At 38.6% G+C, this 19174-nt stretch overlaps 1 protein-coding gene across 10 annotated transcripts in view; it reads left to right on the top strand.

Moving 5' to 3' along the window:
- The window catches only part of LOC137583721 (uncharacterized protein CG43867), a 110073-nt gene that overhangs the window by 26753 nt on the left and 64146 nt on the right, over positions 1-19174 (top strand). For 3 of the 10 annotated variants that reach the window (XM_068298835.1, XM_068298833.1, XM_068298829.1), the window contains exon 1: positions 8796-9667. The exons of the other annotated variants lie outside the window; for them this stretch is intronic. In XM_068298835.1, the coding sequence (XP_068154936.1) occupies positions 8921-9667 (747 nt within the window). In that variant the 5' untranslated portion in view covers positions 8796-8920. Of the gene's footprint in view, positions 1-8795; positions 9668-19174 lie in introns of those variants that run through there. 10 annotated transcript variants of the gene reach the window in all.

The raw sequence follows: 19174 nt of genomic DNA, 5'->3' as shown, positions 1-19174 counted from the left end.
CTGACCCACTCACTCACTCACTTCATATGAAGTGCTTTACGCTCCCATTCCTCCATAAGATTTCAAACTAGTTACGAAATTTGCCAGCCCGATAAAGTTTCGTTTTTTTCTTTGCGTTTTTTATCCAAGTTTAAGTATGCAGAAAAATGGTAAATAAAAAGTAGACAAAACAGAATGCATGGAACTGACTTTGTTTCGTCTCCTTATTTTCTAATCAAATCAAAACAAACATATGTATGTCTACATCCTAAAGTGAACTTAGCAAACTGATTAATTAGGTCACCTGCCTTTACTTGTTCGATTTGTAATCTTTGACATTCCTTTAGGATTGATATTGCATCTGTATCTGTTTCACACAGTTACGCTTAAAAGTAGGCAATGTTTCTACACAAAAATGTGTGTGTGTGTGTGTGTGCGTATATACAACTCGCAAAAAACGAAAAGAAAACCAGAGTGCCGGGCCTAACTTCGACACCGAAGTTTGTATACCCTTGCATGTTTTTTTGTTAATCTTATATTCATCCAAGCTTAGGCTGGAGCAATGCGGAGCATACAGCATGCCAAATCATCTTTTCTGTTTGTATGACAGCTATATCATATAGTTATCCGATTTTGATCAAAATCGGCACAGTCATTAAGAGGTATGCACATTAAACTAACAAATATTAACTTGTATGACAATAGCTAAGAATATAACGAAGTTATTGATAAAAGTCACTGTTTTCGTTTCCATGGAAGCTATATAAGAATATATCATTCTTCCGATCCTAATCAAATTCGTTACATTTATTTGGATGTACAATTGTTTAACTTTGATTTCGAGATTTGCAAACCCTTTATTTCAACTCTGTAGCTCGATCCAGACGGGCGGACATCAAGAATCAAGAATGTATATCCTATATGTGGTCAGAGATGCTTCCTTCAATGCGTTGCACACTTCTAACGAAAGTTGAAGTACGCCTTTTGCAAGAGTATTAAAAGGGAAAGGGAAATGTGATATGGAATAAAAGGCAAAGAATAAAAAGTAAAGCGGAAACAATGAATACAAGAGTAGAAGAGAGACGAAAACAGGACAATCGTAGAGTGGGCAACAAAATCAAATAAATATTTCAGCTCAAAAATATGTATGTATACATACATTTTTTTTTTTTTTTGGTTGTTGCTGTTTCTGTTTTTTTGTTTTTTTTTTTGTTTCGTTTTGTTGTCCAGCTTTATTTTTCAGCAACTGAAAGTGAGTGGAAGTAGATAAGGGACTTTTGGGCAAGGGACGGAGTTGGTCATGGTATATGAGTTGTAGGGCAAGGCGGAGCGAAACAGGGGAAAATGATGCCCAGCTTATGGCTTTGACTGTTGACAACGGCAACAGCATTTGAATGTGGGACAACTCGAAGCGAGAGGATATGGAATGGGAATGGAATTGGAAATGGGATATGAAGACATTCAAAAAGTGTCCAAATGAAGTGGGTAAGGCATTCAGATGAATGATGTGGAGAGCGGGAGAGGAAAGAAAATAACAGTGCTCAATCGATAATTTAAAAGTTCAAACTTTAAAGCTGCCATTTAATTTGGCACTCTGAAAAATTTAAAGTCAGGACATCAGTAATAATCGCTGCTTTCGATGGATCAACAAGCATTATATAAAATTTTGTTATCATTTCAAAAATTCGCCATAATTTTATATTTATTGGGGCATTTTTCTTTGATTCTTCTCTATTTAGTATAGGAGCAGTTTACAGATTTCGAGTAATCATTGTCCCACTGTGCCAAGAAATTGCCTTTTTCGTATGCGAATTCTTGGATTTTTTTATTCCTTCTATAAGCTCACATGCTTCAAATGTCTTGGCCTAAAACATAAAGCTAATAAAGCTACAAAAAAGAAAAAAAGAATGCTTTGGGGGAAACAGAATAAGAATAAATACTCTCAATGTAAGTGTGTGTGTGTGTGTGAGAGAATAAATTCATTGCATACTTTTTAGGGCGGTCAAATAAAACATGATTATGGCCAGCCAGCAAGTGCAATTAATGCTTTCACTCACTCTCTCTCTCTCTTTCGCATTGAAAACCGCAGTTAAGTTAACATGTGTTTGTGTGTGTGTGTGTGCATGGGTATGTGTATGTGTTAAGCTTATTTTAAGCCTTTGCGAAATATATACTAAGTACGCCAAATGGAATAGAATGAAATGAAACGAAAAATACGTTGGCCACTCAAAGTAATGCCAAAAAATGATATTAAGCGGATTGTCGACGAGTACAGCTACTATGTAACACCCAACTATAATCGCTGTGAGAGGTAAAAGGAATGAAATAGTATGTGTGCGGAAGGGGTCGGCAGACTTACCTCTCGAGAGTCCCACGAAAAGTCGGAAATTTATGAAAACTATGCGACAATAAACACAAGGAGAGAGTGTGCGACAAGTGAAAAGGCATATCCTTCGCCAATAATACTTATGACCACACACACACACGGAGAGTCGGTAGATGCGAGGTAAAGTGTGTGTTCCTACCACCATAAGGGCAGTAAAATATATATTTATGTGTATAGGATTAAAAGGGGATATTAGCGCCAGTTGCCAGTTGCCAGTTGCTGTTGTTAGCACTTGTCGTAGCTGTCCTGGACATTGGTCCTTTGGCCGGCAATAAAATAACACGGAAAAGTTTTTCCACGTGACCTCCATCCTGCCGTTGCCGTTGCCGTTACCGTTATCGCCGCCGCATGCCCGTCCAACAGGCGACAAAATTTCACTTGACGGATTGAATGGAAATGGAAATGAATTGAATCGCTTTAATCAAATTTAACGAGTTCAACAAGCAAATGAATCGAAATGATCCATACTTAAAACCTAATTGAGATTAAATGAATGTCGCTACCTTAAAGAGCAAATGAGTAATTCGAATAATAGGTATTCATTTCAGTGAATTTTTTTTTTTTTTTTTTGCTACTATCCAATTGTTCCAAATTGGTTTTTAATCAGATTTATGAAGCGCCATGAAATTATATGAATTCCAAATGTCTCCTGATTGATTTCAATTTAATTTTTAATTCTCTTGCCGCCTGGACACACACACACACACACGCATATGTGATGGGTGTGCGTGTGAATGCTTTGTGGGTGTTTGTATTCATTTGCAGTTTTACATAAATTCATGGGGTTGGCATTTTGAATCGCCTTTAGGCTCAGTGTCGGGCCATGGAATGGGGCAGCAGCTTAATTGCTCAACAAGTTGGCATCCTGTGGCGAAGCTGCAGCTGATGTAAGCCAAAAGAAAATAGAATTTTTCGGATTCATGGGATTCCGAGATGAAGGCCACCTGCCAAGAGTAAAACGCTTAAATACATATGTGCTAGTTGTATGTATATTGTTGACAGTTGAGGCAAGTTAAGCAAAGCCTAGCCCTAGCCTAGAAACAATTAAAAAAAATAAAAGAAAGTAGAAAATAGAAAAGCAAAACAGTGAGGACAAAAGCTGTGTAGGCTGATCCCCATCCATGGAAATCCCCAATCCTGACATGACTTAGAGTTGTCGTCACAGTTTCGATAATTGGCAGCGGCCCCACATTTCCTATTTCCTATTCCCTTTTTTGTTATACCCCCTACGAAAAAAAAGGTCAGCCGAAAATCAATAGCAAAACACTCTCTCTAACACACACACACACACACACACACACACATCCGTATAGCGAGAGGAGCAAACCTAAGCCGCTTCCTAATGCCTAACTTCCCGTTTCTCCATCATTTTACCCAACCTCTTGCTTTTGCTCTTGCTCTGTTTGCGTTTTGTGTTTCGTGTTTCTCCTTTTTGCTTTGTTGATGTTGACATGTTGTCGTCATCATCATCGTCGCTGACGACGTTTAATTTAAAATTCAAATGCAAACATGTTTGGCAACGCGCACTATGAACGCGAGGGGAAATGACAACGGGCGAGTGAGGAGAGCGGGACAAAGAGAGCTACATACATATATTGGTACGTAGTCGTTGGCAAAAAGGTAAAAATCATGGGTATTATAGCGGCGAGGTGAGGTGACGGCGATGGCGGTGGCGGTCTACAGGTCGGCGGCAGGTCGATGTAGGCAGCCAACATCGCAGTTTTGCTTTTTTGGTAAGTCATTAAAATTCGCAGGCGTCCAAACATGTGGCCGACTGTTTTGCTCTCTCTTTCTCTATCTCTCCCTCTCTCTGTTGTTTTTTCCTTTTTTTTTGCCGTATCTTTAAGGCTAACTAACCAACTTTGGGCTTTAATGCCCACAATCAGCGCACCCGGAAAGTATGCTACACGCAGATGTTAAGCTGTAAGGAATCGAGTGGGTGATTGCGGGACAAAAGGTGGCAGGATAAGAGAAGGTGAGCGACGCGGAGTCCACTAGAAGAGAAGAGCAAATGCCAGCGTTTTCGAACTCACCACGCGGCAAACTGTTTGTTTGTTTCGTTGGTTGGTTGGGTAATTTTTTTGTACGTGTGTGTGTGTGTTTTATATATTTTCTTGCTTTACCGTTTACTGACGAATAAAGGGATATTGGGATATTTTGTCCATCTGTACTTTTGTTTAACTTTGAATTTAATTGTTGTTGGTCAAAAATAAGTTTCATCCCAATGTATCAAGGATCAAGAAATTTGCTAAATTTAAACAATTTTGTTCCATTGCTTCACTTGAATTTGGCAGATATTTCTGTGCTTGATCTTTTTGGGTGTTCCATTCCATTGTTTCGAAGATATTTTTAGGATAATCCTTGGAACATAACTGTTACTTTAGGTATTCCATTATCAAGATTCATTATGGGTTACTTCCTTTTCCTCACAATAATTTTCTTTTAAAATATTGAATAATCCATTCTATACTTTCTATACTATTTGTTTTTTTTAGTGATACGCTGTGACTTACAATAGTTCATACACTCCATATGTTTTAGTTAGTTAGTTTAGCCGTTGGAAATCAATTACTATATCTTTTAACCGTTGCTTGAGTCAGTTAAACCTAACCCAATATTCTGGAATTCAATTGTGAAATAGGGAAATTTCTCTCACCACACACACAGGCACACATACACATGTTCTAACACAGACACACACGCACACACACATGCGCAGGGCTCGTGTACCAGCTGTTATGTTCATTGTCGCTGTGAGCTTCGTTGGGCTTCGTTTCGGTTCGTTTCGTTTTCTTCCGTTTCTTGTTACTCGTTTGCCTTGATTCAGCTGCTGCTGCTGCTGCTTCTGCTGCTGCTGTTGCTGGTGCTGGAACTGCTGCTGGCTGCCGATGCCGATGCCGTGCTGTTGTGTCTGCATTGTGTGTGTCGGCGCGTCTATCGGTAAATCACAACCCATGGCACGGCACACGGCCATCAGTTTTTAGTTTGTCTTTGGCTGCGTAACGCGTTGCGTGTGCTGCTGCTGTTGGCGCTTTGATGAGTTGCTAACGGTGAATTTACAGTTCGTTTTCGTTCGACTTGACACTTCAATTTTCAGATATTTCGAGCAATTTTTGCGCGTGATAAAAGTGAAATTGAAATTTCGTTTTTGTGTCCGTGTGTGTTGGTGTCTTTCAGTTTTAACGTGAGCGTTCTGTTGCCATTTATTTTTTTTTTTGTATGTGTTTTGCTTGTGATAATCCTGATCGGTTTGTGTTTCTCAAATTGATTCCGAAAAAAATCCAAATTGAAAACGAAAAAAATATAGAAAAACAAAAGTATATGGTTAAAAAAAATTGTTGCATACTTTGTGGGGCCCATAGGGGTTTTTGGTTTATTGCCAAGGCCAAGTTGAACCGACAATAATGCTACCAAATGCGTTTCGCTTTGTTTGCTTTTCATTCCGTTGCTGCTTTCAATTCTCTTCTCGCCCCGTTCACTCTCACTGTTCACTGTTGTGTTCTTTTCCTTCGCTTTTTATTATTCCCATTTTTGATGTGTGTTTATGTAGCATAATTTTTGGCGCAGCCACGCAAAATCCCACCATGAAAGCATATTTGATGAAGTGTTTTTGTGTTCACATCCATTCTTTGTTTTTTCTTTTTCCATATTTAATGAGAGTCAAAAGTTGGGAGACCCAAGTGTGAACTGTTTACGAATTTTGGCCAAATGAAAACACAAGTTAAACGGGAACTAAAATTACACAGAAATTCCTAGTTTCAAGCGCCAGTAAATTGAATAAATTTTTGCCCAATTCCAGAAATTGGTTTAAGATTTGGCCAAAATAATAAAGTTTTGATCAAATTCAATTCGCAAAAAGTAATTGTAATGTAGTAAAATGTTTTGTATCCAATAACGATTAAAAAATATGTATAAATAATAGCTAGCAAGCTGGTTCAAATGGTCTTCAGTATGTCACAGAGAACTGCATTGAAACTGTTTGTAAATGTAATATTCTTACCATCAGCTTAATATTTAATTCCTAAATTTCTACACTTGACCGAAATTGAGTTTGATTTATGCTTAGCGGAGTGAAATCAATCTGTCTATTAGATAAGTTTGAATAGTTTCTATTTGCAGTGAAAAATAAATCCTTTTTAATTGATAGTTTGTTCTATTCGGCTTTGCAGATTTCGTTGACCTAATTTGGTAAATGATGATTTCGCTTCTTGCTAATCAAACATTATTGATATTCATTTAAAATACATTTTCAAACCAAAATACATAAACATGCCAATGGCTTGATGTAGCTAAAACTATTTCTATTTAGCTTCTGAATCAAGTATATGGAATATAAATTTCAAATGCGAATATCTAATGATAGTACTTTGAGGCAAGCAATTTTCCATGCTCTATTGAGAATTGCTGCAAAAAGTATGCTATGATAATTTCAACAATTTTCCATGGTAAATTTATTGAAAGGAGTACACAAAGAAGAAGAAGAAGTGCAGTCAGTTCACCGTGTCATTAATATGCCTACTTCTGGCTACATACTTGGTTGAATGTTTGTGTATGCGTGTCGAAGAGAATTGCATCAAGGAGACAGAGTAGTAAAGGGGACTGAATGTAGTAGGTGGACAACAAGGACAAGACGATGGAGGTGTAGAGAACGTGGAGGAGGAGAAAATGGTGTGTCTGTTTTTGTCCAGCAGTTGGGAAATGCCAGGCTCGACTGCCTGTGTTTCTGCCTTGTCCTGGGCAGCTCAGACACATATGTATATTATCTCTAGTGAATTATGGGCCTGCCCATATAGATTCCAAAAACGGCTTGTCCTTACAGCTACAGCAACAGCCAGACATGGTCCTCCGCTCACTGTGTACCATCATCATCATCATCATCTGCAGCATCATCATGATGCATTTTGTGGCACACATTGTTAAATGGACGATACACAATTTGAAGTGAAGTTTCAGACGCTCACTCCTACTCACACTTCACTCACTCGGCCTTCTGGCCACACGAAGCCTCCCCTCTCTTGGTTATCTTTAGTGGCTGTTCTCCATTACCATCCTCTTAGCTCCTCAGATTACTCTTGAAACTCTTTCGAAGTTTTTTCTTCTGTGCTCTTGTTGTTGTGCCTTTGCTTTTTGAAATGTGATCTGAGCCATATGGCCAGATAAATTTAAATAATGTCTGGTCACATAATCGAAAAGCTTTAGCCACTAATTAGCTTAGCTTCAGTTTCCACTTCAAACTTCAGGCTCATCCACAGCCACATCCACATCCTCGTGCTCCTTTAGAGCGTTAGACATTTGCTCTTCACTTTGTTCAAATTTATTGATGTCCAGGAGACGGAGCTAATGTTCTTTTGCTTCTGTTGGCGCTGCTTCATGTTGCTGTTGTTGTTCGTTTGGAAATTGAGTTATTTATGTTCTGAAATTGATTGCTGCTTCTTGTTGTGCCCTCTCTTTCTTTCTCCCTGCTCGTATTCTCCATATTTTCCCTCAACACTGACCGTTATCCATTTCGAGCTGGACCAAGTCAAGCGTGTGGCAAGAGATAGCGTTGGAAAGAAAAAGCCAATGCTATTGCTGCATATGGCAAAAATAAGCGATAAATATTTTTTTAATATTATTATTGTTAAAACACAAAGGAGGGAAAATGGAAGAAAAATTATGGAAAATGCAATTCTATTTGATGTGATTTGAATGATCTCAGAATGAAATGGAAATTTGAAACGTTTTTCTAAACTACATTTGTTATTTTAGAGCAGTTTTGGCCAATGTGAGCAAGTTATGGTCACATTACAGAACTGTATTGGTCAATGCGGTCAACAATTAGCTAGTCCATAAATTGCATTCCAATTATAAAATGAAATATAATTGATTGGAATCTTAACAATATTTATTTACCTGGATTTACCTGGTGGATAGAAATGTGTATATTTTTATATCATTCGTCTAACAGATTTCTGTTTGTCTTGGCTATTTTTCAAATTTATTGCCTACCAAACATAAATACATATATATTTATTTCCCTATGTATGTGTGTATGTGTGTGTTTGTGTTTTTCTGTGTTTTTGCTTTTGGTATTTTCGGTTGACAATCGCAATCACATTTAATTTATTTATATATTTGTGTTGTCCACTTTATGGCGTTTTCACATTTCGAAGTCGAATGCATGATGAGAACACAGGGTAGTACTTCAAAAATGACAACACATTTGATTGTGGTTAACGCCCATTTTCCCCCACAACTACTACGACTGGGGGCTACCCTTGGGGGCAATTCATCAAGTGAATTGCAATTAAAAAAAAACATACACACTCACACACACACGCAAAAGAACAACAACATAAATTTGCATAGCCAGACAGACATACCGGGGAGTGGGCGAAACTTTAGCGTAGACCCGGCCTTTACACTGATATGCAACAATTCTTTGCCACAGTCGATATGAAAAGCTTCAGCTAAACTAAAGTGATTCAAAAGAACGTTACGCAAAGAAGGACTGACAACTAGTAGATAACGTTTAAGAGAAGAAAGCAAATTTGTTAAACAGTGTTTACCGTCCAAATGGATTTAATGCTCATGGATGCCAAATCCGCCCAGGAGAAGACACAGCAGCCACAGCAAGCACATGATGAAAGTTCAGATGAGACCGCCAATTCAGATCTATTAGATGCCGCCAAAACAGTTCAAGTGATCATGATCAATAATGAGGAAGAACGTGGATCAGTGGAGAATCCATCGGGGAGCTCACCGGCATCAGCAGCAGCCTATTTACTGCATCATCATGCCCATGCCCATGCACATGTCCATTCCAATCCCCATTCCCATTCCTACCACCATCAGTTGATGCATCATCATCATTCGTTGCAAATGCATCACACAGCGCCACCATCCCCATTGGCAGCGATCCGCCATCAACAGTCAACTGGTGTGGCAGCAGCGATTACGTCACCATCGTCAAGTCCTCCGCCTCCCTCAACGTCATTAGCCACAACTGCAGCTCCAGCCACTGCTCAGTTAGCTGTCTGCTCGTGTTCCCCAGCTTCTAATGTTCATCATCATCATCATCTTGGACATGTTTCACATCTGCCGCCACATCATTCGCCGCATCATTCCGCGCTGTATCCTCTTCTAGCCGGCTATGCCGGATCCACCCATCCAGTGGGCTCCAGTGGACCCAGCTCTTTGGTCAATTCACCAGCATTGGGACGTCGCAAACGTTACACCAGCAATTCCTCAAATTGTTCCAGTCAATTCAATAATAACTATGCCGGCTTGGATGTGGATTCGTTGGATGATATGCTGAGAAAGGTGAGATACATATATCTACATACATTCATTGATTTTTAAATTATTTTTGGAACCAATTGTAGCTCAAAGCAGTTGGGAATTCAAGCTCTGTCGATCCAAAATTTTTAAAGTGAAAGTTTTGAACATTTTTATTAAAGTTTTGGTCGGGGTACACTTAAATGAAAGTGTCTTATGGGGGGAATGGTATTGTGTCCGGGTGAAGATTACTTGTCAAGTAATCAAAATCTAAAATTGATTTTCAAGTGTTGCAAGCAGACATCTTCTGGCCATTTCATGTACTAACTACTCGTTTATCTATACATACTTGAACCTTAAGCCATTGTCCTGGAATTTTGTCTTGAGGCAACCTCAAAGTTCTGTACCCTCCCACCCCCTCTTCTTTGACTTGCTCACTATTCAGATTGGAGTTTTGGGTTTAACAGTTTGGAGTTGAGGTTCAAACTTGAGTTGGATTCGAGTTTGGGGTTTCGGGTTTGGTTTTAGTTCCGCTTCTTTTGCTTGCTTTGTCGTCGTCGTAGATGCTTGAAATTTTTGGCTTAGCAACTTTTACCCGACCACAAAGGCAAGTTCTCGTCGTTCTGGCCAATACTCGACTACTCCTTTCATCGTGGAATCGTCTGCTGAATTTCGATTAAAGGTTCTTGGTATTACTTGTTGTTTTGACTTTGTCTAATTTTCGGGGCGTGTGCTTATGACAAATTGAAACTGAAGAAGGCGAAGCTCAAAAGATTTTCAGTTCCATTTCCCCTCCCACGAATATCGCTCCATCCGATTTCCAGCCATTGGCTTGGCCCCAGCCCCCCCTACCACAACCTTACTTGTGGTTGTCCCAGTTTTGTTTGGGTAAACACAATGAAATGTCCGCATATTTGGCACATTATTTTTGAATTGCCATTATGCACGCGCAGTCAGCGGTGGAGCAATGTGGCAATAAGGGAAATATCGGTGAGAGGAGAGAGGGAGAGGGGCCGTGGGGGGTATGGGAAATGTATGCCACACAAACCCCGCAAAATGCAAAACCAACCTAGGTAACGGCAATGCGACACACCAGGGTAACGGTAAACTGAAACGAAACGAAACGAACGATGGGCAACGTTTCTCGCTCCACTTTTATTTTTGTATTAGTTTGACGGGGCAGAAGGTAGGGATATAGCGAGAAATTGGAGGAAAGAGGAGATGGAGGGATTGGGGGATTGCGGGATGGTGTTGCACGTGTCGAGTTCATTATCGCTACGTTTGCTGCTGTTGTTGTTGCCCCTGGTTACCACTATTGCCCATTAGTTGCAACATTTTTAGGCATTTGCATTGGCATTTCTATTGCATACTTTTTGGAGCACACGTGCAGGGGAACTGCAATACAATTTAAATTGTTTGTCGCATATTATTTATGAGTCCAACTTTGGTTTTGTCTTGATTTTATTGTTCCTTTTCGGTCAGCTTAAAAATGTTAAACAAGCAAAAAGTGTTGCATACATTTAGGAGGCAAAAAAGCAAAAACAGAGAGCGATAGAGAAAGAGCACACCGCAAAACTTTGTGTATGTGTGTGTTGACTAAAGATTTATGACTTTGCGACAAGCAGCAGGGCAAATGGACAGACAGACAGACAGACAAATAGGCAGAAAGAGAGAGGGAGACAGAGAGAGATAGAGAGAGAGCTAGACAGACAATCGCTGTAAAGGTGGACTAGCCATTTAAAGAGAAAGGTCCACGGTTTAAAGACTTTGCGAGAAAGTTAATACGATATCTTTTAACCTTAGACCAAAATATATCTTACAACTCAACATATACACTTTTGTATAACACACACTCTGAAACACACACACACCCACCTACACTACCTTAATATTTCGTAAAAGTTGTAACAACTTTAAAGAACTCATTTTCTTGTCTTACATTTCCCCCATTTGTTTATTGCCTTCGCCCCGACACACCCATACACACCGGCACATACACTTTGAATTACCAGAGATGGAGGAGGCTAACACTACATATGCCCAAAGTGCTCGTTAGCCAACATGAAATGCTCCTGCCCGCATCTAAAGGCACAGACAAACAAGCATAACCCACATACGAACCCCGAGCAGACACCAAGAAGAACCTTTAGCTTTATTCTGCTAACCCCCCGTCAGCCCACTTCATCCACAACATTCTATTGTCACCTCAATGTACATACATACATGCGTGTGTGTGTGTGTGTGAAATAATGTTTTTATAAGTCACCTTTATGTAATGACAATGGGGAATCATTAAATGTCTATTTGAGCAGCAAATTTCATGCTCTTTCCCCATTTCTCTTATTTTTTTTAGTCTCCACACGATGTTCTGCTCTATGAGCTATGATTTCTGCTGATGTTTAATTAAAACAACGGAATGAGGAAAACACGTAATGGAAGCCAGAGGGTTGGGCTAATTTTGTATACATATATGTGTATATACAAATATAATGTAGAGTATATATCCTCACTAGAGACAGACACTCTTTAAACTTTGGCAATTCTTACTGTTAGGGAAAAATGTGAAGATCATCGTTAGGAAAGTGATTTGCATCTATGGAACATATTGCCAGAATTTCCAGGACTAACTGAGACCGCCAGTTTCTCACTGTTGCCAATTTCTGAGATCGAAGCCAACGTATGAACCATTCCATGATTCATAAATTGTGTTTTTGTTAAGCTTTTTGGTTGCAAGGTATCTGAAAAGAAGGAGAAGGGACAAAGGCATTTATCTTGGCGTCACATGTTGGTAGAAGAAATGGGGTAAAAATGGAAAAATGGTTGTAACCCATAAACTAGCAAAACTAACAAACTCAAACAGAAGGCTAAGAAAAAAAAGCAAATACTTACATCTGAAAAAAAAAGAAAAGAAAAGAACAGAACAGAGAAAAAAAAGGGTTGCCACTTTCGCTTATATATTTTTGTTTTTTTTTTTTCTGCAACATTTTCCCTTTTTTCTCTCTCTCTCTCTCTCTCTCGCTCTTCTTTTGTGTGTGGTGCGTGTCCATCAAGGGATTTCCCTTCAATTAGGATTAATACTCAAGATACCAAAAAGAAGATAGATAAAGAGAAAAGAGAGAGAAAAAATTCCTATGCTTAACTAGGGTAATGTGTTAGGGATGCCTTTCCCCGCCCTGACCATCGCTCCCCCCTGCCCACTGTGCAAATGCTAGACAATTGAGGCATTATTAGTAAAGTAGTTTTACATACAAAAAAAAAAAAAAAAAAGGAGAGGAAGAAACAAAAAAAAAAGAATAGTGAAACAAAAATTCTTACCCAAAAAGTTAACCTTTTGCTATCTTTTCTGACTTTGATGAGGGGCAGCTTCTACTTGTTAGCTTTTTTTTCTTTTTAATACCTTGCACAAAGTATGTTGGCTTTGGTCAACATCTCTCTAATACAGAAAAGACTTCGAACTGATCTCATTGTATATGGAAAGTTTGTAAATATTTTCCCAAAAAATAGTTTGAGCTGAGTTTTTCTCAACATTTACAACCTAGATCCCATTTGTCGTCTAAAAGACTTTATGGTTTTTCTTCACGTGCTTAAGCTGATCTTTAAAAATGTCATATTTATGCGAAAGGGTATATCAGCTTCGGTTTTTATTAACGTTAAAAAACATTCATGTTTTTTTTTTCTGTTTTTTGTTTAAATTGCTTAAAATACAATTTATCACAATTGGCAATTGGTTGGCATTGTTTGTGCCGACCGAGTTTTCCTTTCTGTTTTCTGTTTCTGTCAAAATGAGTTTTCTTCGTTTCACCCATAAAAATGGTGGCCACATCTCTGTATATCTCTTTGCCGCTCTCTTTCCCTTTGTCTCTTCTTCCTTGTCCATCTTTTTCTCTTGATTTTTAGAGATTGGGTCATTTAAAGGTTTTGTTTTGTATTGTTTTTTTTTTTTTGTTGTAGTTGTTTTTGTTTTGTGGTTGTTGAAAATTTTTCGTTGGCAAAACTTTCTGTTTTCTGTGTGTGAGTGTGAGTGTGTGTATTTTGTGGGTAAGTTGACTGGTTGGCTTGTCGGTCGGTTGAGGGGGGTCTGTGGGGGTGGCAGTGAAATTTATTTCCCTGCGGTTCCTTCTCGTTGTTGTTGTTGTTGTTTGCCAAACGGAGATATTCTGCATTTTGTCTACACTTAGTAGTAGTGGTTTTTTCCGAACTCCTCGACCCCTCGCATAAATAATTGCATATCAATATATTTAAACTAAGCTTAGTCCAGTTAGTAAACAAACATAAAAACAAATGTGACATTTTTAAAATTTTCCCCTTTGTATGAACTACTATTTCACATTTCTGTTAAGCGCCGTCGCTTAAATTAAACTCGAAATGAAAGTCAAATGAGCAATAATCCAACTATGAAATCCCTTAACCATATTTAAAATATATGAAAACAATTTACATAGTTTTAAGTTATTTGGTATGAATGAACGATGAAGTTTTTGTCACAAATGTTGTATGTTTAGAGTTTTTTGAATCGAACGTATGTTTTTCCTAGTTCATTCGAAAGTTTTGTTACTTCTCAAATCTTAAATGACTTATACAGAGACCCAGAATATATATATATCTTATAATATCTTTAAGAATCCATTTAGAACAGCGTTTTCCTAATGAGCTCTGCTGGAGCCCTTGATGGGAGTCTTTCTTTGTGTAGAAGGAAGAAAGAGAGAGAGAGCCCAGATACATATGTATATATATATATAGTCTGCAATGAATTAAAAAGCTCTAATTTGAGTTCGAACTATAAGCAGGCTCTAGGTTATTTAATAAAGCAAATCAAAAGTAAAGCTGAGAGGCCAAGGTGTCTGTCAAAAGACCGAAGATAGTGGGTCTAGAAGACATCATTTAGTTTGTATAGCTATAACTTCCTAACTTCTATAAGTTAGGTTGAAGGACACAGGATACAAGAAAGCGGATCTAGGACACATAATGCAGCTTTCATGTCTGTAGAAGCCAAAGACCGAAGATAGTGGGTCTAGAAGAATCCATTTAGTTTGTATGGCTATAACTTCCTAACTTCTATAAGTTAGTTAGAAGGACACAGGATACAAGAAAGCGCATCTAGGACACATAATGCAGCTTTCATGTCTGTAGAAGCCAAGGTGTCTGTCAAAAGACCGAAGATAGTGGGTCCAGAAGACATCATTTAGTTTGTATAGCTATAGAAGATAGGTGGACGTTCACAGGGCTTAAAATAGCGGGCTTAGGACACAAAATGCATCTTTCATGTCTGTAGAAGCCAAGGTAAGCATAGAATGAAGAAGAACTTTATTATGTTGCAATTCCCAACTAGTTTTAACTTAAAGTAGGGATATGACAATACAGGTCTATAGTGGCAAACAGAACCTGCTGATAAAACAAGTTGATAGTTTTAGAAAAACTCTACTATATAGTCAACTTGCTCCGTGTGTTTTAGCATATTTATTTATATTAAAGAAACGCAGATACATACATTCATCTATGGTAAAAATGGTGCCCACCACCTGCTAGCTAACTCGATAACCGATGAGGAAAAAAAAAAAAAAAGAAAATGCAAATTGAATATGTTTTTAATTTGGCCCTTAGCACAGAACAAGCCGGGCTAACAAAACCCTTGGCAATAACCATCTACCCTTCCTACACCCGGTTTGTTCTCTGTTCTTGGTCGTCAACGTCATTGCCATCGTCAAACTATTCAAAGGATAGCAGTAGGAAAAAAAAAATAACCAGAGATGAAGGGAAAAGAGAACCTGCGAGAAGCAAACGAAGTAGGACAAAATACACGCAACTTCAAGCCAAAATTATTTTCCTTTTTTATCGTTGTTCTTTTGCATTCTCAGGGAGCACAATACACAGGAATCCAGCGATGGCTTCAGGTTGCTCTTTTGTGTACACATTTTGTATGTCGTCCTGTCGACGCGGCGTTTGTTCGTTCACGTGTAGATTTTATTAAACATATGAATTCATTATGTAAATGTTGCGAGACTGCAAAAGAAAATGAATGAAAATTGTATGAAAATGGCCCTTTTGTCCTTGTCCTCCAAGCTTTTCGTCATTCATTTCTCACGTTGGGTTAATGGGTTATGTGCTGTGATTTTCGAAGAAGAAGTCCTTTGTTCAGCGCAAATTGATTTGCCATTTGGGATTCGGTTCGGCCATTCTACGTTGGGGTTTTCGATGGGGTTGATGATGATGAGCCTCGGAAATGGTAGTTAAGAAAAATAATTTTACACAAAAAATACATTTTGCTCCCGTTTGCCTCTGTTTTTACAATTTCTTTCTTTTATTGAATTTGCTTTTGCTTGTTCTTCTGATTTCAGGTAAGTGCCACAACAAAATATGCCGCAAAAACCTTTTCACATTTTTCCCTTTGATTCCGTCCATTGATTGTGATTTCTTTTATCTGCAAATGGGTAAGATATTTATAAAATTTATCAACTGTAAATAAAAGGAAAAAAAAAAGTATTTTTGGTTGGACGTAAGCCCACAGATTTTAACTGTCACTTGCCCTCTTTTCTTATCCTTTTTGTTTGGCTTTAAGATCCAACATCGACATCGCATGTGAGATAAACTTATGATGAAAGTGAAGATCGGTGTAGATATTGGGATGTTTAATCCATCCACATCGATGAAATGCAATAGCAATAGCGCAAATTTGGTTATTATAAAGCAAAGGATCTCCCGAATCACCGTAGCATAGACTTGAGCTATTTTTTAGATCATGGATTGCTTTAAGTCTTGAGTGAGTGAATTCTGTCGTACCACAAATCATTCCTTTTGGCAATTGAGGGAAACTTTTGATGCATTTTCTTGGTGAAATGATCCTAATGTGCAGCGTGTGCAACAAATCACTCGGCCTTAATGCATTCCAACCAGCTGTTAGCGCTACGGCATTTTCATCTGCTCTTAATTTGGATGGACAAATGGATGTATAACCAATGCGTGACGTAGCTGCGATCGGCGACTTCAGACGTAGCAACGCAATGTCATTCCCTAGACTCTGCGATGTATATTTAGGATGTCTTAATATGGCCAACACTTTGTAGCCATCTTTGAACTGATTGACTATTGCCAATTCACCCGCTCGCACCGATAACGATTGCAGTTTCGTTTGGCTGGTGAAGCAATGGGCAGCGGTTATTACGAATCGGTTATTTATTAAAGAACCTACGCCCACAAATTGTGGATCATAGATTTGTACAATAAATTTGAAACGTTCCGTGCCAGTCTGTTCGCCCCATTTAAGGGGCAGTATTGGGTTAAGCAAATGAGCTATTAGCAATAAGTTGAAATAAAATGCCAATGCCATGCCATAAACTAACTAACTAAGTAGTCAACATAGTTTCAAAGTCAATGTCACTAATTGCATTTGTTGTGGTCTCAGTCCGTGAATCTTTTCATCAGCTACGCTTGGAATTAAAATTACTTTCTAGTCGAATAGTGAAATTAGTCTACAAATAATGCCCAAGTTTTGTAAATGTTCCATTTTCATGGAAAACTGTTTCCTTTTTATCCTATTCTGGATATTCCTCTACCAAGTGGTAATGTGAACGAAAAGTAAATGTTTTGGAATTTATGATTTTTATGAAATAGATTTTTTTCGCTTCCATTGTTGGGACATTGTACTAGCTTATTTCGATACTGCTAACAATTATGACACTCCAAAGAAGTTGCAGGCACCTTTTTCTTTTATTTATTCATGCGTTGCCTTCTTGAAGAGAAGAATAAACACATTAGGCCATTTCATTTTTCTTTCTTCTCAATTCACTTCAATACAGTGGAGCGTGAATGCTCCAAATATGACGAAACTTGGCGGTTTTTAAAGAGTTATGTGCGTCCCACTGTGCCAGGCAAGTTGTGGGCTCTTCACTTGTTTTGGTTTGTCAGGAAAACGGTGTGAAAATGTAATCAAGTCGACTATTATTCTTAGATTTGAGGCGCAAATGAAAATGCTGAGCCAAGGCCCCGGCCCAGGCGCAGAGCTAGCAAGTTTTTCAGTGGAAAACAATGGGAGATTTGCGTGCATTTCTCGCTCCCTCTCTGTGTGTGATGGAACAAGAAAAAGACCAACGCGTTTCCCGAATACAAAAGCCTTCATTGTTTTTCCAAAACGCTAAAGAAGTACATATATTGTAGAAGGATAAGTATGAAGCTTTTGCTTAAATATGTTTATGGTGAGTGGGTGTGTGAGAAATGACTGGGTGTATGTAAGGCTGTGTGTGTGTGTTATTGTGTGCTTCTTCTCTGTGTCTTCATCGCCGTTGTCACAGTCTTCTTTGCACATTTTTAACGATATTTGAGTATGAAGGCGCCTTTCTTATTCTTTCTGTACCTTGATTTACCATGCAAATTTAATTAGCGCACAAAGAAAACCACATGACGAACGCCTCGCCAAAAAAATTATGCAACAGTTAATAATAAAAAGCGCAGTGTAAAAAAAAGAAACCAAAACGAAACGAAACGCGACACACAACCGCCAGCCATCCCTGACTTGGTCTGGCACATTTTCAACCAACTTACCGAAGGCATATGCCTGCTCATGCAATGCATTTTGTTTTTTTTTTTTTTTGTCACTTTTAAATCGATAATAGCCAACGTCACTTGACGGCGCCGGAAAGTCTATGCTGTCCAAAAGAGTTTTTGTCCTGGTTCTGGTTTTGGTTCTCATTTTTGTTTCCGGCTTCCCTCTTTTTGGGCCCCTCACTCGCCCCAGTCCCCCTGGGTTTTTTGTGGTCTGTTCTCTGCCATTGACTTTTGACTTGGTTTGCGTTGTTGCGTGGATTCATAGTCCGGACCGGACGACGGGCCGACCATCCCCATGGCAAACAATTGCATTGTAATTTTTCACACACCCACCCACGAGGGCCCTCTTCCATTCAGTCCAACCAAATGCATTTCTCTCATTCCTTCTCTCTCTATCAGTCTGTGTGTGTGTGTGTGTGTTGCAGTTGGCAGTTTGTTTGGCTTTTTTGTCTTTGGTGTTATTTCGGGTAAGTTCGTCGCCGTTTCAATGCCACAAAAGCCACTCGAAATATGTTTGCTTCTGGGCTGCTGCTGTATTGCTTGCCTATGTATTCTCCCTCTGCAGCTTCTCATCATCCTTGCAACTTCGTTTCGTTCACTGGGCAAACAGAATTATTGAAGCCTAACGGCATTCAAAAATGTTTCATCGTCCATTTTCTGATGATGAAAGAGAAAAGACTATCCACCAAAAATATATAGAAGCTGCAATACTCTCATTGTCCTTTAATCAAACTAGACTTTACCTTTTCCATGCAATATGTTCAAGGTATCTTAAAGAAACAATTTTAAAGCAGTTCACAAAATATCAAACAGGTCCTTTTTTGCTCTTATACATAATATCTCAGTGAGAAAATTACACTATAGAGAGTCCTAGGACTCTATTGGAATCTCTTTCGTCTATCAAATTGTTTGTTGGTAATTTTTGCAACAAGGACCTTATTTTATTTAATCAGGACTTTCTAAAATCTTCTTCGACTCCCTATAGCATACTTTTGGGTGCATATTTTAAAACTC

Source organism: Drosophila tropicalis, unplaced genomic scaffold, assembly GCF_018151085.1.
Source record: "Drosophila tropicalis isolate 14030-0801.00 unplaced genomic scaffold, ASM1815108v1 contig_867, whole genome shotgun sequence".
In the NCBI taxonomy this organism is placed as follows: Eukaryota; Metazoa; Arthropoda; class Insecta; order Diptera; family Drosophilidae; genus Drosophila; species Drosophila tropicalis.
This window is presented reverse-complemented; position numbering and strand designations above follow the sequence as displayed.